Source organism: Bos javanicus, chromosome 22 (genome assembly GCF_032452875.1).
Source record: "Bos javanicus breed banteng chromosome 22, ARS-OSU_banteng_1.0, whole genome shotgun sequence".
NCBI lineage: Eukaryota > Metazoa > Chordata > Mammalia > Artiodactyla > Bovidae > Bos > Bos javanicus.
In genome coordinates this window covers 34,131,698-34,154,635 of record NC_083889.1, presented here as the reverse complement: position 1 = coordinate 34,154,635, position 22,938 = coordinate 34,131,698, and the positions used below count along the sequence as shown (strand labels likewise).

At 39.6% G+C, this 22,938-nt stretch overlaps 1 protein-coding gene across 3 annotated transcripts in view; it reads right to left on the bottom strand.

Annotated features, from left to right (window-relative positions):
- SUCLG2 (succinate-CoA ligase GDP-forming subunit beta) overlaps positions 1-22,938 on the bottom strand; it is a 273,645-nt gene that overhangs the window by 11,476 nt on the left and 239,231 nt on the right. For all 3 annotated transcript variants that reach the window (XM_061396438.1, XM_061396439.1, XM_061396440.1), the window contains one exon: positions 11,192-11,312. In XM_061396438.1, the coding sequence (XP_061252422.1) occupies positions 11,192-11,312 (121 nt within the window). The remainder of the gene's footprint in view (positions 1-11,191; positions 11,313-22,938) is intronic.

Genomic DNA, 22,938 nt, shown 5'->3' with positions numbered 1-22,938 from the left:
TGGCTGATAGAATATGACTTTCAAATGTTACATAAGGAACTGACTGGTCACAGAGAAAATACTCAGGGAGCAGATGGTGGTACTGTGAGGTCATAAGCAGGACTCAGGATATGATAGTCCCCATTGCTCCTTATTAAAGTGCCCCATCCCCAGCTTCTGCTCAGGAAATCAACTTGTTTTTGAAGAGACGTCCACTGCCTAGACTGGGGTGGGCACTTGACCAAAAGGCAGTCCACTCCTAACACAGACTAATGACCTGTGATGTACCTGACAGGGCATTTTCCTTCCACGCAGGGGGCAGTCATTGGCATAATATGCCCCATCTCTTCTCTGACTGACTCCACAGTGGCAGTGGAGGGCTGTATCTGGACAAATGTATGAAAGGAGAAAGCTGGCATGGATGCCCCAGCCCCATCCTCTGGCCTTCCTTCTGCCCTGATGCTCACAGTCAGCCCAGGTCAACCTCTGCCCCCCAGCATTCTGCCCTGGGGTAGGGGAGGGAGGCCCACCCAAGTCCAGCGGTACCCATGACTGGCTGTGGACAGCTGCCTAATTTGGGGGTTAGGCAGACTAATAGCTCACTTTTAGTATACAATAAGTTACCTACTTCCACTTCTCTATCAGGAATGAAGGTGATATTTTTCCTTTGTCCTTTTTCTTATTTCTCACAGTATCAGAACAGGGAAAAATCTGTTTGGTCCCCTCAAGATCCCAATAACATGGTCTGGCTGGATGGGCTGTGGACAACAGGAGGAATGGTTATCATGGAAGCTTAAAAGATTGACAGTCTGTGGGATCTGGACTTCTAGAGAGCTGAGGAACCTGGCTGGCCCTAGTGAGAGGCTGAGGGGGTAGAGGCACCAAGAAAGAAAAAGAGGGAGTGAGGAGGTCAGAGTAGGGGGGTTTCCAAGTACATTGCCATTAAACCTTACGCTAAACATCTGATTTACTGAGGTGGTCAGAGAATTTAAAGTTGTCACATTCATAAAATTGAAAAAAAAAAAAAATGTTGCATAAAACAGAGGCCATCTTCCTTAAAGGAGCCCTAGTCCTGTAATTACACTCTCTGCTTCCTTGAAGTGCAGGAGGCTTTCACTTGTGCAAGGCAGCAGGTGTCCAGCATGATCTAAAGTTCAGTTAGTTACACAAACTACCAAGGGGTAAAATGAGAGTTCAGATTGCCAAATACAGTAGACTCTTTGTCTGGAAACTTAAATATTAGATCACAAAAAGCTTTAACTAGCCTAATACTTTAGGTAGGTCCTGTGAGACTTGGTCTAAGGTTTGATAGTGGCAAAGTTTAAGCATTTAGAAGTGTTTATCGATTGAGACAATGAGAGGATTTAAGCCTTGTTGACAGAACAGGATTGTCTCCAATGGCTCGTTTTGTTTAACCTGGTGATGATGAATTAAACATGATGGAAGAGACACAGGGAGAAGATGCTAGTGATAAAAAGGAGGAGAGGAGACGGATGTCAACGTGAAGTGAAAATGGTCCCAGTGAAGAAGCACCCACAGGCGACACTGAAGGAGGGAGGAGACGAACAGAGTGAGGCAGAAAGTCAGGTGAGGAATGGGGCGTGCAGAAAATGGAAATTGGAAGAGTAGGGACAGAAGAAAAATGAGAATCAAACAAGAGAGGAAGAGAGACATGCCCTGACAGAAAACATCAGAACCCTCATCCAGGAGCCGTGCTCCCAATGACAGCCACATGAGAACTGAAACGCGGCAAGAAGGGAAGATGTACTCGGGGAGGCTGGGGTGCAGGTGAGGACCAGACCCATCTCATCTTGCAGGGAGCAGAACTGAGAAAGGAAGAGAAGAAAACTTAGTAGAGAGCACAGTAGGAAAATGCAAGAAGGCAGAGGCCAGCAGTGCTATCAAACACAGAGCCAGACGCCAGTCCTGCTGGGCATCTGCACTTACTCTGCCCAGGATGGTGCCGCCACTCAGCTGGGCATCCCTTAGTCTCTGCAGTCTCAGAGTATAAGCAGCAAGCCTAGAGCACAAACCTTCAGAATGAAAACTTTTCCAAGCTAGTTGCTCATAGTCAATCTGCCATAGCTGACTTTCTGATGGGAGCCACAAAGACAATCACACTCTCTTCTCCAGGTCTCATATCCTAGCATAACTGAAGCCTTGATGAGTGGACGACTGCCAAGTAGATGGACACAGCTGAAGGCTCGGTGGCTGTCTCTTAATGCTTCAGTGCTCAGGGTTTCTTTTCCCCTTAAGCAGACCAAAGCACTGCACAACAATTTCCCTGTGTCCATGCTAAGAAGGACATTTGATGTGCATACCTCTGGCTGTGGGTCCAATCTATCAGTATTTCAGGAAGGCTTATCAAGAAAGTGTTAATAAGAGAAACAGAAGACAAAGTTTCTGACTCAGGGATGTTTACATTCTCAATAACTTTAGAAAGTTTACGGAACATTAGTGAGATTGGAAGGATAAGAAGGGACATCACAAGGGATTCCTGTTTCTAAAGACATTTGGCAAAAGAAAAGTTAAGATGTTTATGTTGCTTAAACAAAATTTTGGTACTGAGTGGAAAAACTAAATTGAGATTTGGCTATGAGAAGCAGAATCCAATCTATAGATTGTCTAGACTCATTATTACTTCCTTATGAACTTAACTTTGAATTATAATGAACACCTGTGAGAAAAGTAAATTCTACTTCAGGCATATCTGAGACACAGAAGTTAGCTGCAGATTGAAGTGGGATAGTAAGAAAGAAAACTGAATTCTGAAAAAAAAAAAAAAACTCCTCTGAAGGTTTTAGCAGATTCTGATCCAGCACCATAAAACTTCCCATGTGAAATACAGAGCCTTGGCTAAAACACATCTGCATGCTGAACACACCAAGTTGTCAATAAATGTCTGTACATTTCTCGGTAGGATCACAGGTTGGGCTAAACTAACCACCTAGGTAATTTCTGTGCCAAGTCTGTATACATTTCGAAAACGAAGGAAAAAATAAAACTCATTTCATTTGTTCTTTATTCATGTCAGGAACAAAGTGTCTATAAAAGCTAAACTCCCTGCAAAAGTGTGCTTGTTCAATTTACCCAAGAGTCTTTTAAATAAAAATAATCTTATATCTCAGTTGATAAAGTCTATTCTGATAAGGCAGGTAAATACATGCAATTATAAAGTCACCAAATTTTCAGAGAGTAATTCTTTCCTTATCCACTGGTAAAATAGCCTGTAATTATTATACAGCTGAGAACAAAGATTTGTCCACAAAATCCCACTAAATAAAGCCTGATTTGATTGAATAAAACTTTTCACATCTGGACATTTCTAATACACCATGTGTGGCAGCATCTTTAAAATGTGGACCCACAAACTGGTGAGACTTATGGCAAGGAACTCAGCTCTTCTGAATAGTCATGTAACAGCCAAGAGAGGCCACCTTCTTTGTTTATAGGAAATAGATACTGAGCTAGTAATGAATCACATCAGGCTTTCAAATTACCTCTTATGTGGATCATTAAAAACCTCACATTTGTTCAGACTCTACAGCTATGTGTAAAAGTATCTTCAGTTCAGTTCAGTTGCTCAGTTGTGTCTGACCCTTTGCGACCCCATGAATCGTAGCACACAAGGCCTCCCCATCCATCACCAACTCCCGGAGTTCGCTCAGACTCACGTCCATCGAGTCAGTGATGCCATCCAGCCATCTCATCCTCTGTTGTCCCCTTCTCTTCCTGCCCCCAATCCCTCCCAGCATCAGAGTCTTTTCCAATGAGTCAACTCTTCGCATCAGGTGGCCAAAGTACTGGAGTTTCAGCTTCAGCATCATTCCCTCCAAAGAAATCCCAGGGCTGATCTCCTTCACAATGGACTGGTGGAATCTCCTTGCAGTCCAAGGGACTCGCAAGAGTCTTCTCCAACACCACAGTTCAAAAGCATCAATTCTTCGGTGCTCAGCCTTCTTCACAGTCCATACATGACCACAGGAAAAACCATAGCCTTGACTAGACGGACCTATGTTGGCAAAGTAATGTCTCTGCTTTTCAATATGCTATCTAGGTTGGTCATAACTTTCCTCCAAGGAGTAAGCGTCTTTTAATTTCATGGCTGCAGTCACCATCTGCAGTGATTTTGGAGCCCCCCAAAATAAAGTCTGACACTGTTTCCACTGTTTCCCCATCTATTTCCCATGAAGTGGTGGGACCGGATGCCATGATCTTCGTTTTCTGAATGTTGAGCTTTAAGCCAACTTTTTCACTCTCCTCTTTCACCTTCATCAAGAGGCTTTTGAGTTCCTCTTCACTTTCTGCCATAAGGGTAGTGTCATCTGCATATCTGAGGTTACTGATATTTCTCCCGGCAATCTTGATTCCAGCTTGTGCTTCTTCCAGCCCAGCATTTCTCACAACGTACTCTGCATAGAAGTTAAATAAGCAGGGTGACAATATACAACCTTGACATACTCCTTTTCCTATTTGGAACCAGTCTGTTGTTCCATGTCCAGTTCTACCTGTTGCTTCCTGACCTGCATACAGGTTTCTCAAGAGGCAGGTCAGGTGGTCTGGTATTCCCATCTCCTGAAGAATTTTCCACAGTTTATTGTGGTCCACACAGTCAAAGGCTTTGGCATAGTCAGTAAAGCAGAAATAGATGTTTTTCTGGAACTTTCTTCCTTTTTCCATGATCCAGTGGATGTTGGCAATTTGATCCCTGGTTCCTCTGCCTTTTCTAAAACCAGCTTGAACATCAGGAAGTTCACGGTTCACGTATTGCTGAAGCCTGGCTTGGAGAATTTTGAGCATTACTTTACTAGCGTGTGAGATGAGTGCAATTGTGCGGTAGTTTGAGCATTCATTGGCATTGCCTTTCTTTGGGATTGGAATGAAAATGACCTTTTCCAGTCCTGTGGCCACTGCTGAGTTTTCCAAATTTGCTGTCATATTGAGTGCAGCACTTTCACAGCATCATCTTTCAGGATTTGAAATAGCTCAACTGAAATTCCATCACCTCCAATAGCTTTGTTCATGGAGATTTCAAAGTGTCTTAGAAAGCAGCTAATAAGGATTAGCAATATTTTTTTTATTATTGTAATTCAGACTCTGGTAAGGTTTTTCTATCACACTTCACTTTCATGTGTCATCGCTTGGTTTTTCATAATATGCTGGGATGGTGGACACCCATTTCTCATCTCACTTTTACTAACTAGGCAGACAATGGTGGGTGTTCTGAGAATGTGAACCAATTTTAGGACTAATACAAAAAACGTTAGTTTTGAAGTTTATCTCAGCTAAAACAAAGTATGGTGTCAAGTTAAACAAAAACTATCAGTAGACTTGTTCAAAATGTTTCTGCTTCTTTGTACCACTTTGCCTTTCTCTGTCATCAGAGACAAAGAAAAGTTTGCTATGTTTAAAAAAACAGAAGGATCCAAATGATACTCTAAGGTTAGGTAATACATAACTGAATACAGAGAGATTTGTGAGAGGTGCAGAATTTATGTTTTAACCAACAGGAAAGCAAATGAAAACATTTATATTGAGTCTAAGAGAAATTCCTGAGAGGGCTCTGTCGTTAGCAACTTCTTCCCCACTAAAAGTACTGAGAACAAGACTTTTTTCGACAAAAGATTTGGGATTTTGATTGGTTTATCATTTTAACTGAGCTGTGCTATTGGGGAATAATTCCCAATGCCCTGAGTCCTGAGTATGGTTTACAGGGCCCTTCAAAATGGAGGTGACTTGTTCACTTGTCCGTCATACTTCTCTTTGGATCTTCCCCTGTACTACCACATCTCTGTCGCCACACAGATTCCATCTGATATTACAGCTTCATCTCAAATAAAGGATGTTCAGTTCAGTTCAGTTCAGTTGCTCAGTCATGTCCAACTCTTTGTGACCCCATGGACTGCAGCATGCCAGGCCTCCCTGTCCATCACCAACTCCCAGAGTTTACTCAAACTCATGTCCATTGAGTCAGTGATGCCATTCAACCATCTCATCCTCTGTCATCCCTTTCTCCTCCCACCTTCAATCATTCCCAGCATCAGGGTCTTTTCAAATGAGTCAGTTCTTCACATCAGGTGGCCAAAGTATTAGAGTTTCAGCTTCAGCATCAGTCCCTCCAATGATATTCAGGACTGATTTCCTTTAGAATGGACTGGTTGGATCTCCTTGCTGTCTAATGGACTCTCAAGATTCTTCTCCAAGCACCAATTCTTTGACGTTCAGCTTTCTTTATAGTCCAACTCTCACATCCGTACATGACTACTAGAAAACCATGGCTTTTAGTAGACGGACCTTTGTTGGCAAAGTAATGTCTCTGCTTTTTAATATGCTGTCTAGGTTGGTCATAACTTTTCTTCCAAGGAGCAAGCATCTTTTAATTTCTTGGCTCTAATCACCACGTGCAGTAATTCTGGAGCCCCCCAAAATAAAGTCTCTGTTTCCACTGTTTCCCTATCTATTTGCCATGAAGTGATGGGACTGGATGCCATGATCTTAGTTTTCTGAATGTTGAGTTTTAAGCCAGCTTTTTCACTCTCCTCTTTCAATTTCATTAAGAGGCTCTTTAGTTCCTCTTCACTTTCTGCCATAAGGGTAGTGTCATCTGCATATCTGAGGTTATTGATATTTCTCCTGGCAATCCTGATTCCAGCTTGTGCTTTATCCAGTCCAGCATTTCTCATGATGTACTCTGCACAGAAGTTAAATAAGCAGGGTGACAATATACAGCCTTGACCTACTCTTTTTCCTATTTGGAACCAGTCTATTGTTCTATGTCCAGTTCTAACTGTTGTTTCTTTTCCTGCATACAGATTTCTCAGGAGGCAGGTCAGGTGGTCTGGTATTCCCATCTCTTTAGGAATTTTCCAGTTTGTTGTGATCCACACAAAGACTTTCGCATAGTCAATGAAGTAGATTTTTTTTTTTTTTTAATTCTCTTGCCTTTTCTACGATCCAACAGATGTTGGCAATTTGATCTCTGGTTCCTCTGCCTTTTCTAAATCCAGGTTGAACATGGAAGTTCATGGTTCACACACTGTTAAAGCCTGGCTTGGAGAATTTTGAGTTACTTTGCTGGCATGTGAGATGAGTGCAACTGTGCTGTAGTTTGAGCAAATAAAGGATGACTACACCCTAATGTCATCCTCTCCCAGTCTTTCTATCTAGTTTCCACTTCTGACTTTCCTAAGTCCATTAACTGTGCCATTTCTGGTCACAGATTTAAACCTTAGGGCCCCACTTTCTCTCATCTCTTTTTCTAGTTCTGTTCTTGTTCCTATTCAATTTTACCTCTATCTGGCAAATTTGCTTGGGTTTTAGATTCTACCTAACACTGTAAGTTCTGGCTACTAACTTAATTGTCCCACTCAGTTCTTTTCATTCATAACATGCTGCTACAAAGACACTGCTTTCTCCAGGAGAGCCTACCGATCTACTTTGGTTCTGGCTTTCAGTTTCTGCCACTGTTATGATCCCAGTACCAACTCCCAAATATGTAATAGATCTAACAACTTGCTTCTGGTCCTTTACAAATTTCCTCCTCCTTCCTTCTTTTCAAAGATTCAAAGCTTAGTTACTTCCACGTTCAGCTTGAAAATCCTCCTTTTATAACATGTCACTGCTAATTTATATCTGTAAAGGTACCATAATTACAGTAGTCAATATTGAGTTTTTTTAAAAAAAGGATATTTCATATTCAATATTCTTTGATAAACCATAATGGAAAAGAATATGAAAAAGTACATATATATGGTAAAAATTAACACAACATTCTAAATCAACTATACTTCAAAAAACAAAATACAAGGTATGATAATGAATGTGGGCTAAGCTAAAACAGGCTCAACTTAAAGCACACACACTTTAGTCCCTTAGCATAAACAGCACAGAGCTTGGTTTGTATCTGGTTGTCTTTATGGATAATACGATCACCAATTTCTGTATTTTGTTATCTATGATCAGAGCCAAGACAGCAAACTATGACGATGAAATGAGGGGACTGGCAGAAAATGTCACCCTCCACATTTGTAGGCTACCTGTATTTGGGGCCCAGTACCCTCTTCAAGCTCATCTTCAGTTCCCCATGATATGGTGGACATTCTTAAGTGTTAGTCAGTCAGTCGTGTCCAGCTCTTTGTGACCCCATGTACTGTAGCCCACCCTCCAGGATCCTCTGTCCACGGGATTTTCCAGGCAAGAATACTGGAGTGGGTTGCCATTGCTGCTGCTGCTAAGTCACTTCAGTCGGCAGCCCACCAGGCTCCCCCATCCCTGGGATTCTCCAGGCAAGAACACTGGAGTGGGTTGCCATTTCCTTCTCCAGTGCATGAAAGTGAAAAGTGAAAGTGAAGTCGCTCAGTCGTGTCCGACCCTCAGCGACCCCATGGACTGCAACTACCAGGCTCCTCCGTCCATGGGACTCTCCAGGCAGGAGTACTGGAGTGGGGTGCCATTGCCTTCTCCGGGGTTGCCATTAGGTATGAACATTTCCAAAAGCCAGGCTGGTGATTTTGTGAGATGCCTCAAAAGCTACTGCTATTAATATAGAAGCAGATTTTCTTAGGGCAAACAATGGTTTACGTTTTATATATATATTAGCTTGCACTGTTAATTTTACTTTTTGTTTTATTTCCCCGGTTATCTAGTAACCGACATCATTTCTTATAGGTCTAAGCACACTCCTTAATGTCTAAAGCTCAATGGCTTATACATAGTACTTATAATATTACTTAATTAATTTAAAAACCACAAGCATATACCTTTGTAATGTTTTAATTTAAAAGATATAAATCTAAAAAAGAAAAAAATACAAATCTGATGGTCTAACAGACTTAAGACATTTCAAACCCTGAATTGCTCATGGAGACCTGCTCCCCTTTAAGAAAACATTAAGAGCTGACTTTTAGAATTTGAGGCTCACTGGCCATTTTGACCCTGAAAATAGTTTGAGATCAACATTTTAATCTGAGTTATAAATACACTGATGAACACACTAATTACCTAATGAATTTTCACTGCAGCCTTGCCAATCATTTCAATCATTATCCTTTCACTGAAATTATTTTTATTGGGATCAATCATGTCACATTTACATTTGTAAGAACTTTTAATTCAATTATATGTTTTAATGTCCATATTAAACTTTTCCAACTGGAGCCCCTGCTATTTTAATTTTTCCTTTGTGATAATTATTTCTGTCAAGTCCATATGGTGTACATCTAAGTTTGTGAGGTAGAGAATCTCAAGGAGGTAGAGGGTAAGAGAAGAAAGAGACACAAAGAAAGAAGCAAGCAGAGAAAAATGGACTGCAGCTGTTCTGGAGGTCAGACTTCAAAAGAAAACAGTGCTACACAGTGTCAAATTATCCCTGGACTTTATCTTGAGAAGAAGAAAGTCTCTAAGGAATTATAGCACCAGAATGGTGAATGGAAAAATTAAACTGTCCCCAAAATGATACTCCTGAAGTCTGCTTGATCATTGTAATGTGAATTTGTTGACGATGTGGATGGGACTTTTGCATAATTTTCACATCAAACTGTCTGTTTCTGCTTCTCCACTACAGTGCTTCTCAAAGTGTAGTTTACAGAACCCTGGGCGAGGTCCGTGATGTAAGAACTATTTTTAAAGTAGTAATAATATTTCTCTGTTGGCATCTGCCCTGATGAAGCAAAAGTAACTGGTGGATAAAACTGCTGGCATGTTAGTAAGGATCAAGCAGCACTGATGTGTACTAGTATTCATTTTATTTTTCACCACCTCACATTCACAAGGAAAAGTTTGCACTTTCAAGTAAGAACGTCCTTAATGAAAAAAATAGTAATTAAGTTTCAACTCTTGAGTACACATCTTTCTAATATTCTGTGTGATCAAATGGGCAGTATACAAAAAGCACTCAGCTGTACACCGAACTACAATGAAAAGCATGTTATAATTGTTTGAGTAGCAAGCTAAAACCCCACTCTTGCATGGAATACTATTTTTTCTTGGAATAACAAAGAACATACTACACTTGTTCAGTCTTAGATATCTGGTAGACATTGTCCCCAAAATGGGTGAATTAAGACTGTTACTGCAAGGAAAACAGTTTACCATCCTGTGGATACTGAGAAAAATTTGTATTTTCAAATGAAAATTAGAATTCTGGAAAATTTGCACCTACCACCTTGACAACTTCTCAATACTTAGAAGCTTTACTGATAATGGTGTGATAGTAACAGATGTGAATTTTTTGATACTATATGTTGAAATGTGGTAACCTTTGGAAGATCTGAACGATCCAAAATTTTCCAAAAGATCAATAAATCACACACGTGTAAAATCCACTTACTGTCTAAGACAGACCAATGGATTTTAACATAACAGAGTATAAAAAGTGCATTGAAATAGTGCATAAAACTAACCTTTAATAAAGAAACTATTACTTATAGATTTTAGTGTAGCAACAAGGATTAATGTTCAGAATTATACAAAATGATTATTAAAAAATGCTCAATTTTCCAGATATGATTCCAGATTTTATTCATATACTTCTACCAAAACAGCATATTGCAAAGGTTCTGATACAGAAGCAATTATTAAGCTAGATATTAAAGGGATTTGTAAAACCATAAAGCAATGCTGCTATTATTATTAAATTTAAAAGATATAGTTATTCTTCATAACTATATAGTATATATATTTACATATAAAATATATAATATAAAAATTAAATTATTACTTAAAAATAAGTATTTAAAAATTTCTAAGTGGTTATTTTTATTACTAAATTATTAACCAATTAAGTAAAATAATAAATATTAACAGATATAACCCAAAATAAATAAGAAGTCTTTGGGTTTCTCAATTTTAACAAGTAAGGAAGTCCTTAGATGAAAAAATTTGAGAACCTGTGCTGTCGCATGATGAAAAATTCTTGGAGCAGCATTTCTCAGAGTGTTTTTTCCAGAACACCAACTCACGATATGATTCATAATAAAGGAGTTCCACTCTAGAATATGTTTGGAAAATTTGGAGACTTATAACATATGCTATTCTTGGAGAGTTGCAAACCAGATTAGAAGTTCAGAGAGGTACTGCTGTACTGCATTTGTGTCATCTTATGTAACCCAGTGTTTCCGTATATTGACTCAGGAAGTCTGTGAATGCAGAACATGCTGGTCACCTGATCCTGAAGAAGGATGTACTGGCACTGTGGACATCTGTGGTAACTTACCTTCAAGCCGGACCACCAGTGGCACCTTGAGCTCCAGCTCCCGGCAGGCTTTGGTGATCCCATTGGCAATGATGGCACAGTTGACAATTCCACCAAAAATATTGACTAGGATGGCTTCAACCTGAAATCGAAATAGGAAGGTGCTCATCAAAATGCTGACAGTCAACATTCCCTCAAGTAACTGGCTAAATAACAAAAGTAATTAAATAATGCTCTCTTAAAAAAAAAAACACACACAATAAAAAGACCAAGATGTTAAGAAAGTTAAAATTTAATACTTAATAAATATCACTAAATAACATTACCATATTAGCCCAAATTATCTTATCAATCACTTCTCTGAATTCAAAATGAATAAGCCACTTATTTCTTATATACTATCTTCTGCTTTGTCATATATTGCTGTCTGGTACTGTTATTTTATAAGTAGTGTCATTTAAAATTTCATGTACTTATATTTTTTCTCATTATAGTTTATACTTGAATTTTTACCTGTCATGGTACCTTTTAAATATTTCAAAACTAGTGACATTTGTTTTATTTTAATAGGTAAAAATTCAAATTTTTCTATGCCTCCTTAATACTTCTTTGATATGCCAGAAGTATATATTAATACTTAAAATTCATAGGTAGCTTAATAATCTTAGATAATGACCTTTTTAATTAAAAACAGACCCAATAAAGAGATACAAGTTTACATTACAAGTAAGGATATAACAAAAGTCATGCTACTGACTAGAATTTTTCTGAAATGTAAATTTAAACCCATCATGTTAACCTGTTTGTACATATTCCATATTCAAAGGCAGGTGGGCCACCCCCCCAAAAAAAAATTGTACTTGCCGTGACTTGATAAATAGGTTTAAGAAAATCCTGTATAATTAACATGAAGAACAAGATAATGAAGAGAATTCATTACCTAGATTAATTGATAACACCCACAGATAATGGCTATTCATCAAGCTGGAGGCATCAAAATTCCAACAATGGAGTGACAATTAAATTCTGCCACACTAATTGCAAAGCATATATGTGTGTGCTGCATACCATTTTTAAATTCCATTTATTCCAATATGCTAAATTAACTACACAAAACATATGAGAAAAGAACACCTTACATTTGTTCAGCACTTATCTGCTTTAAAAGTGCCATTACATGAACTCTCATTTTTAATTTTGATACTCGCAGTATGTATAGTAAGTACAGTGAGGATTAACCCTCTATACCAGATAAAGCCATTCAGAAAACCCACACAATGTGTCCCAATGTTACACAGCTAACAAGCAGCAGAGGTGAGGCTCCAAGTCAGCTTCTAGATAGCCTGTGGATACTTCATTCATGCCAGCTCCTAGAGCTAGAACCTTGGGCAAGGGACATACACTATCTAGAATACGGCTTTCTCATCTATGAAATGGGAATAACAGTACCTAGTCCATAAAGTTATTGAAAGGCCTAAATGAGAAAAGACACATGACATGCTTATTACATGCCTGTAAGGTACTTTATGGGACCTCTCGGGTGGCCCAGTGGTTAAAAATCTACCTGTGGTACTAGAAACACAGAAGACACAGGCTCAATCCTTAGGTTGGGAAGATCCCCTGGAGGGCACGGCAACCCACTCCACTATTCTTGCCTGGGGAATCCCATGGACAGAGGAGCCTGGCAGGTTATGGTCTATAGGGTCGCAATGAGTCGGACATGAAGCAACTGGAATGCAAGGTTATTTATGGATATTTATACATGCATTTACTGACGTAAGCAATGGTGAAAGTGGACAGGTTACCCAGACAGCATGTACAAGAAGGAAACCTTTCAGCAGACTACAGCTATGTTGAATTTGAATGTAATAGAAAAATGAACTTATTAAAGTTCAGCAAAAAGGTACTGTTTTAAGAATAAAATAAATGAGCAATATTTTTCAAACCAATTAGGAGATTGGGGCTACTCCCAAAAAAGAAATCTCCCATTACTATTCACAGCAGGCTGACTGGTAAGCAGAAGCTTGCCTTCTAATGATGGCTATTAAATGCTGTTAGTATTGAGGCTTGGTATAGCAGTTGTTTCCAAATAGCTGTGGGATGGAGAGAAGTTTGCCAGAACAATGGAAGAAAAATACACTTAAGAGCAATAATGACTCCACAGGGTCCAAGAGAGAAACTCAGGAACAGCTGAGGCTTACTCAGTTTCTGTAGAAGAACTAAGCTTTCTAGTAAAGTACACACTGGCCCATGTACATCTCTGCCATGGTCCAACTTGTACATTTCTTTAAGGATGAGTTCAGATGTCAACAAATTCTCAGTGAAGCTTTTCTCTATCATCAAGTTACGGTGAATTATTCTGTTCAATTCATCTAAAACCGTATAATCATTCTAGAGAGTAGTCACACCACATACCACGAACATACGTAAAGTCATCCGCAGTGGCAGGAGTGGGGGACTAGAGGCAGGAAGATGCCTCTGGCCCTGGGATTCAGTTCTACTCAGTAGATATATACCCTGGAGTCAGTATCAGATATGAGCTGTGACACTGCTATTGCCTCATACAGTGTAAGTTCCTTTGAACCTTTCACGTCAGTCTCTCATTGTGTTTAATTAGCATCTGACAAATAAAAACAGATACTCTTCATACAACAAGTTGTACCTAAAAGTCAGTCAACCACTTCAACCAGTATTGAACCCTCAGAAAAGTCCTCTTTTCAAAGGTGGGGAAATAGGTGGCTTTGTTGGGTGTGCTGAAAGAAGAACAGCTGTTCTCAAGTGTAGTATATCCACCCCGCATCTCCATGCCCTAGGCACAACATTCAGGGAAGGCCGCCTCTGTGCTCCTCTACAACAAGAGTTTGTTTTTGTTTGTTTTTTAATAAGGAGCTAATGTAATCCATGAAATAGTGCAATCACCTAATAAATAATAGCTTAAAGACTGGAATAAATTAAATTAATTTCAATAGACACTTAATGGTCATCTCCCTTATATTAGACACAACAGAGTTAAGTCCTTGGGATATGGAGATGAGTAAGGTGTCATCACTGTACTCAAAGAACAAAGACAAGTTTGAGAGTCAGACTAGTAAACTGTCAACTACAGTCCTGGCTCCATAGTCTCACGGAGCTAAGACCAGGGGACGACCAGTGGTGCAGACTATTGTAGCAAGAGGGGCCTTCTGGAAGACGTGATATTCCAGGTGACAAAGAAAAAGAGAGAGCAGGAACTCAGGTAACAGAGGGCAGCCAGAGCTGTTACACAACTTGGTTCACTCAGGACCTACAGGCTGAATGGGGAAATAACCTGAGAAAATGCAGGTGAGGTAGACTGGAAGGCACCAGAGGCCAGGGATGGGAACTTGGTTCTCTTGGCTTATTCCTTTCTTTCCCAGAGCTGGGTGAAGACAAGCCTTGAAAGTCTCCCTTGGGGTAAGAAGGGGAGTGATAGGAAAGAGAGAAGAGTGAGTATGTGAGCAAATGTGAGATGAGAAATATAGAGCAATCATGTGAGAGCATGAGAGACACTAAGAAAGACATCCAGTGAGAGAGAGAGCATGACAGAGTGTCTATGTGAGAGACAGAGAAGGAGAGAAAGAATATGAGTGATACTAACAAAGAAGTTAAGATTTTTACAAGAAGAACAGCAAGACACAGAAGTGAACAGGCCGCTTAGCTCAGGGACACAGGGTTGTTTGGGAAACAAGGTGTACCATGGGCACCACGATGAAATCACCACAAGGGTGATGGAAAGACCCCACACCACCAGAGATGATGTGGTCATCTCCTCCTACAAACTAATTTTCTGTAGTCAAGCACTTTAATGGAAATCTGATTTAAGCTTTCACTTTGGGCTGATTTCTACCATAATCTGCAATCTCAAACTGAGAATGAAATTAAGACAGTTTGAAAATGAAAGCCTTGTGACATCATCATTATTATTATTTGGCATTTATAAAGCATGTCAAATCTGCAATGTGTGCCTCACGTGTTCATTTATTATAACCTCTAACTGCTGCTCCATGACAATACCAATAGAAACTTTTAATAGTCTTTTTTCCCCTATGGCAAAGGGAATGTTTTTAAAAGTTGGCACTGGGCCTTTTCATGAATTCCAAACTCTCCCAGAGATTCCTAAGTGCTTTCAGAAGTAAGTAATTTTCGGGTGAGGATTACAAGGGTTGCTATTTACTGTTTCATGAAAGTAAAGATCATCTAGCGAGGAGGTTATGGTGTCAGATAACCGCACAGGTCCCTGGACCACAGACAGCCACTCCCAATGAGGGGTCTGTAGCAGCTGTTGGCTGCTGTGCAGGTGGCCAGGCAGTGCAAATGCAGGTTTTTCAAATGTTTGTGTGTGTTTGGCTTTGCAAAATACACTCCAGCTGCAGATTTCAATAGACAATTAAAGGTAAAGAATGAACTTCAAAAGAAGAAAAGCTACAGCTTTGGCATTTAACAAGTTCTTTTCAAGCTGAAACAAACAAAAATCACAAATAAAACCCTTTTAGGAGGATGTAATCACCTTGAGAATTGAACACTGGGGCTTGCCTGGTGGCTCAGTGGTGAAGAACCCGCCTGCCAACATAGGAGATGCAGGTACAATCCCTGTGTACGGAAGATCCCCTGGAGAAGGAAATGGCAACCCAGTGCAGTATTTTTGCCTAGGAAATCTCATAGACAGAGAAGCCTGGTAGTAGCAGCAGCTACTAAGGAGTCACAGTGTCAATGAGGCTCTTTCTCGCCATATCACATGCAGAGCTGTCTGAAACACCTGGGTGATCTTAGGGGCACTGCTGACATACACCAGGGGTTAGCACACTTGTTCTCGTAAGAACTAGTATGGTGTGTGCGCTCAGTCATGTCTGACTCTTTGAGACCCCATGGACTACAGCCCACCAGGCTCCTCTGTCCATGGAATTTCCAGGAAAGAATACTGGAGTGGGCTGCCATTTTCTTATCCAGGGGATCTTCCCAAGTCAGAGATCAAACCTGTGTCTCCTGCACTGGCAGGTGGATTCTTTACATACACTATGGACACCTGAGATAAGGGCTGCTGCTGCTGCTAAGTCACTTCAGTCGTGTCAGACTCTGTGCGACCCCATAGATGGCCTCCCATCAGGCTCCCCGGTCCCTGGGATTCTCCAGGCAAGAACACTGGAGTGGGTTGCCATTTCCTTCTCCAATGCATGAAAGTGAAAAGTGAAAGTGAAGTTGCTCAGTCGTGTCTGACTCTTAGCGACCTCATGGACTGCAGCCTACCAGGCTCCTCTGTCCATGGGATTTTCCAGGCAAGAATGCTGGAGTGGGGCGCCATTGCCTTCTCCGGGGATAAGGGCTAGTTAGGCTAGTTAGTAAATATTTTAGGCTTTGCGGGCCAGTTTCTGTTTCAGTTACTCAAGTCTGCTGTTGTAGCATTAAAGCAGTCCTAGAGAATATGTAAATAAATAAGCAGACTATGTTTCCATAAAACTTTAATTCACAAAAAATAAGTGGGAGGCCAGATTTGGCCCATGGGTCATAGTTTGCCACCCCTTGACACAGACACAATTTGATTGATGGTTATTTTCAGATTCACGGCAACCACCTCTCCTTTTCTTTTTTTTAATCATATTGTATTTCTCTCAGAGTGACTTTTCAGAGTTTAAGATCTCTTCCTTTGCTGGACCATTTTCTTGCTCTCATCAACAGCATTAATGCATCTAGGCTGTTCAGTTCAGTTGCTCAGTCGTGTCCGACTCTTTGCAACCCCATGAATCGCAGCACGCCAGGCCTCCCTGTCCATCACCAACTCCCGGAGTTTACCCAAACTCATGTCCATCGAGTTGGTGATGCCATTGAGCCATCTCATCCTCTGTCGTCCTCTTCTCCTCCTGCCCCCAATCCCTCCCAACATCAGGGTCTTTTCCAATGAGTCAACTCTTCACATGAGGTGGCCAAAGTACTGGAGTTTCAGCTTCAGCATCATTCCCTCCAAAGAAATCCCAGGGCTGATCTCCTTCACAATGGACTGGTTGGATCTCCTTGCAGTCCAAGGGACTCGAAAGAGTCTTCTCCAACACCACAGTTCAAAAGCATCAATTCTTTGGCACTCAGCTTTCTTCACAGTCCAACTCTCACATCCATACATGACCACTGGAAAAACCATAGCCTTGACTAGACGGACCTTTGTTGGCAAAGTAATGTCTCTGCTTTTTAATATGCTATCTAGGCTGTAGCAATGGCTAATTAAATAAATGTATCCACTCCAACATCAATAGCACTCATCTGAAACAAGCTTGTACCTTTAACAAGTTCATAAAATGAACTGAATGCCTTTGTTCTTTTTGTCTTCCTGACATTGGCTAGAAGCAAACAAACAGAAAGACTTCAGCAATAAGCCATTCATTTTGCAATGATTATTGCAGACACTTAAATACTATACTGCATTTAGAACACACTGTAGTGTATACATTAAGCACAGTAAGCACCACTACTGGGTTCCGTCTGCTTCTTCCAGTTCACACTGCTAATTCAGTCCCAGTGCAGTAGGCACTGCTGATAAAAATCAAGCAAGCGTGTTTACATTAGCGAAGATAAGGACTTTCTTTTAATCACAACTTGTTTTAATTCTGAATGTCGTTGCTCTTGTTTAAGCATCTGTTTTTCTCGAACTGTTTTTCTCTTTTTTTCTTGTTTTTATTTTCCTGCTGAATTCTAATCATGTCTTCTAATCCATTGGCAGCCAAAGAAGGAAAATAAATGATGAAGGAAATTAGATGCAGCTTGGATAATTGATGTTTGTATGCCTGGCTTTAATAAAAACACTCTGCTAAATTAGAGAGGAGTCTAAATGGATTCAGTCAATAGGGAAGTGATTCAGGTGAGGCATGCAATCCTGGGATTTGTTGTAATCTTAGAAATAAGCTAACAGATCAGTTCAGTTGGGACCAGATCTGCCTTTTGCTGAAATCTGAGTGAGCTTCCACAGCTTGCTATTTTACTTTTGATTTGTTCCTGAAGTTTGACATTATTTTGTTTTGTACAAAATCAAGCTCTAGGATCCTTGGGTTAAATAAAGTAAATGATTCCAAACTTATACATGACATGAGAACAACAGTATTTCTTGACAAACGCCCACCCACTCTGCCCTTTTAGTTTCTTCTAAGGAAGAAATACTATTAGTGAGTAAACAATCGGCCTGAAGAGCTCAGAATTTAAAGTAAACATTTCAATCCCAAACAACATTTCAGCATTTTTAAGTGATCAAGATAAATATCTGACCATTCTCGCCCACAATTTTGGAGTATCTATCTGTTATCCCAAAACTGATAGCATGGAAATGACATATGATGGATGAGCAATGCTTGGTTGGAAACGAAGTTTCCCTTAAGCCTGACCTCTAAGATCACCCGGGATGAAAGAAGGAAAATGTGTCTAAATCACCATACGTGTATCCTGTGAGCTGCTCCTCACTAGGATAAGTAAAATGGTATGGAGGCTTAGCATTTATTGCATATTAATTTTCCTAGGTGCTAAAAAAGATGCACTACAACTCTCCCTGGCATGTAAGTTGAGACTCAAGGAGCTTAAATAAGTTGTCCAAGGGCACATAGCTATTAAGCAGTGGAGTCAGGATTTGGACCAAGTCAGTCTTACTTCAAAGTCCCTGGTGTTTCCACTCCCTTCAACAGTCTTTCTATAACCAGTCACTTTCATGATTAATCAAGAGTCCCAGTTCTATTTTGATCTCATTTCCAAGTTTCAAGGACAGTCTTGAGATCTAAATTCTGGTGGCCGACTATTCCTTGCTTTCAAATCTCACTGCTCAATTAAAATGGATCAGAGTAAGATATATTTTATAGTTTCACGGACCAGTGGTTTTGGTTCTTCACAACCCAACATGATCCCTGCTTATTGACGAAAGAGTTGTCCGGAGTTTGTGGTTTGCAATCCCTACTTAAGACTGCAGAGGGGTCATGATGTTATTACAGTGAGTTCAAAATCCACAATCCCTCCTGAATTGGGGTAGATATCCCTACAAGACTCCTTTCTGTAGACTGGTAAGCCACCCTTTTTCTCTTTCTGATGCACAGAAATTTATCCCTTTGCTAATACTATTATTTCTATTTTTATGACCAAGAATATTCTAATAGAGAATCATGCCATTAGAGACATCACTGTGGACACAGATTTTAAATATCAGACCACGGAATGGCTGGTGGGAGGTATGGTAACTATGTTTGAGTGACTATTCAAAGTGCTGCATTGAGACTAATGATGGAGCCATATCCTGGTTTATAGAGATCTGTGACCTATTCAGAGAGGTTTCTGTTACGGCAGTTGGGGAAAGAGGCACAACAAGTGTGTTAGAGATATGTCTTCCTAACTTTACAGTTAGTTACCTAATGCATATTTTGATATTTGATAATTAGTACTTAAAGATTTAGTCTGTCAACAATGTTCTCTTTTAATGGCTTTTACTTAATACAAAGAAAATAATCAGACAATCAGAAAACCCAATTCAGATTCAGCATGATCACTCACAATCTCATTAACTGTGCATGTTTACATATACACAATGGAGTATTACTCAGCCATTAAAAAGAATACATTTGAATCAGTTCTAATGAGGTGGATGAAACTGGAGCCGATTATACAGAGTGAAGTAAGCCAGAAAGAAAAACATCAATACAGTATACTAACGCATGTTTAGACATATTAATTTTTTTTAAAAAAACTTGAATATGGACTTCTAGCACTAGAGAGGACCAAGGCACCTTTCATTATGAATACTGGTTTAACAAGTTAAAAGATACTCTGCATACTGAACCATATAAATTATAAAGTCATTCTTGCTCCCAAGACAAGTACCTATTTCTTTAAGTCAAAGTGCTCTAAAGTGTGGTCTATGAAGCATTAGGCTTATGCAATGCTGCATGAAAAAACAAGGATCTGGTCAAATAGTATGAGTTCACTCTTAGGAAGGCTTTAGCAGAGGATGTGTGTTCTAACTTAGAATACCCAACTTCAGTCATTTACTGCAAAAGTGTCAAAGGGCTGAAAATTTGACCCCCAGAAAACTGTTAAGGAAAGTATTCAAAAGCTGGTATATTGGGGTGTTAGGTGGCATAGGAATTTAGGGTCCTTCTCCCCAAAGATGCTAATCATTGCACTATTTAGATCATTTATGAATCTGCAAAACTGGGAGGCTTTTATACTTAAGAACAGCAACCTTGATTACTTTGGCCAGTCCAAGGATGGGACACAAATGTTTCCCCAGTTACCAGTAAACATAGTGGTGGTGGTGAAGTCAACTATTTAACAGGATTTTCAAGAGAAGGAAAAATCTAAAGACGGAAATACTGGTTGGCATTATAAGTAGGCACAGGAGACAAGTTAAAAGGACTGAAGAACACAGAGATTCAAGGGAATAGCACAGACAGACATTTTTTATCTTTTACAGAGACATTTTACAAATCCTTTTGAACTGAGAATCAGAACCATCGCCAGGATTACGAAAACCACTTGAACATTTACAATGGCAAATGTAAGGTTCTTTTTCAGAGTCCTGCATTTAAAATAGCTCTTGCAAAAACTACTATGATGTGTAATTTGGCCACAGAGCCATTTGAAACTAAAAGAAAAAAAAAAAAAAACAGCAAGGAGATTTTGGTCCTATGATTTTACCAAGAAGCTTCAAAAGACCTAAGGAATGAGAGAGTGAGCTCGTTTAAGAAATACGCTATTAAAATGGACTGTTAAGAAATATTTTGGTTACAAAACTGCCTTCCCAGCTTAACAGATAATTGCTTTCGAGGCAGGATGCTTACTGCTTATAATGCAATATCTATATTTTATTTGTAATGGAAGCTACATTGATGCAGATTAAGAATATCTATTGGCACATTCTTTCTTAGCAGTATTTAGCCAATCATCTCAAACTTATGTCATATTGATAAATGTGAATATGTATACTCCATCATCATTAGTTGGAGAGTTAATATAGAGAACACCCATAAAATTGGCAACTTGGTGAAGGACTCATTTATTAATCTATAAACAGGATGTCTCTCCATCTACTGTTGCAACATTATCATCTCCACAGGGTAAGTATTCCTACAGAAAAGGGAAAAAATGCTTTTATGGGTGATTTCTTTGCTTTTATTCATGACTGACATCAATTAAAGAAAAAAAAAATTTTAGCTAAGCAGACAGAGCCAAAACTTAGGACCACACAGATTCGCACTTCACACCACAGAGAAATGAAGATAAATTTAGTTAATAGCAAAACCCACTGTTTCTGTAAATAACAAGTCTGTGTAAGATGAAGGTGGCATATAATGATTCTGTGATGCCTCATACATCTGTTCAAACCTACTTGATCATTTAGTTTTCTGAAAAACAAAGAGCTGACAAACATTCTAATGAAAAACCCCTTAATGGAAAAAAATGTAACTAGGAAAAGTAGTAAGTTTCCAGTTAAGATCTCAATAAGTGACCAGCTATTTATTATACACTAAAATTCATGTTTAAGTTGTTTTAAATAATATAATTTTTAAAACATATACATATGTTTCTTTTTATAACAGATCTCATCAGTATATTTGTGAAAATCAGTTTACTGCCAAGTTTCTTTGTAAGAACAAGTTTCCAATTCATTTTCTAAAATCCCACCCTTTATTCATCCAGTAAAATGACCTCCAACACCAAATCTTGCCCCCACAATTTTAATCTCCAAAACTGTCACTGAAGATAATATTCTTTGGCATCAAAACATTAACTTCAGGTCAATCAATTCAGGCAAAACACAAGTTAACAAAAACTCCAAAAAAGGTACCAATTAAAACATCTGTAATTATTAAAAATCAATATCCCATTTGAAATAGTGCTCTTCTGAAATGTCTGGGTAGGATGGGTACCTAGTAAGATTTAAACTCAGGAAAAGAGGAAAATCTATAGAATTCAATCTATGTCAACTAGCAGCATCAGCTGTCACTGTCATCAAAAAATATGCTCTACTGTAGACCATATTTTAAAACTGCTGATAACACTATCTGACCTCACTGTAATCTGTTGTGTGGAAGCCTGATTTGTTTATTTAGCTGTTCAGCAAATGTCAGAATACCATGTCCGGAGCAAATTAGACACCACATTGGCAAAGCACTCTCCACAGCCTGAAAAGAAAGAAATTTAACCAGACTCTTTGCATCTCAATGTCTAATTGCAAGGTGACTTGCAATTCTTATTTTCAGCGTAATGAAAAATAGGTTCAGTAAGTCTGAACTCTCCTATCTCTGGTTAATCTTTTTTAGACCTCAGTGGATTTCTCCAGTTGTTGACAAAAGGATTCAGAATATTCTACCTGAAGCACATACTCAACAGTCAAAGGATGTCCCTTGGGATGTATCCAGGCCGTAAATCTGCACTCCCACCCTGTTCCTCTGGGTCCTAGAAGGCTGACTCCAGGGTCTAAATCAATGGACTCCTTTCTCTGCTGACACTGGGAAGTCTTGGCAGGAGGAGAGGGTAGTCGAGGTGTTTCTACTCATTCAGGCCCCTCCCAGAGAGGTTGTCTTGAGTGGCTGGGTCCCTCCACAAAAGTATCTGATCATGTCAAGAAAGTCTTCATCTCAGACTTGCCCCAGGTTCTTATTCTCTGTCTTAGGTTTTCATACCCTCTATCCACACTCTCGGAGAAGGCAATGGCAACCCACTCCAGTATTCTTGCTGGAAAATCCCATGGATGGAGGAGCCTGGTAGGCTGCATTGGGTCACTAAGAGTCGGA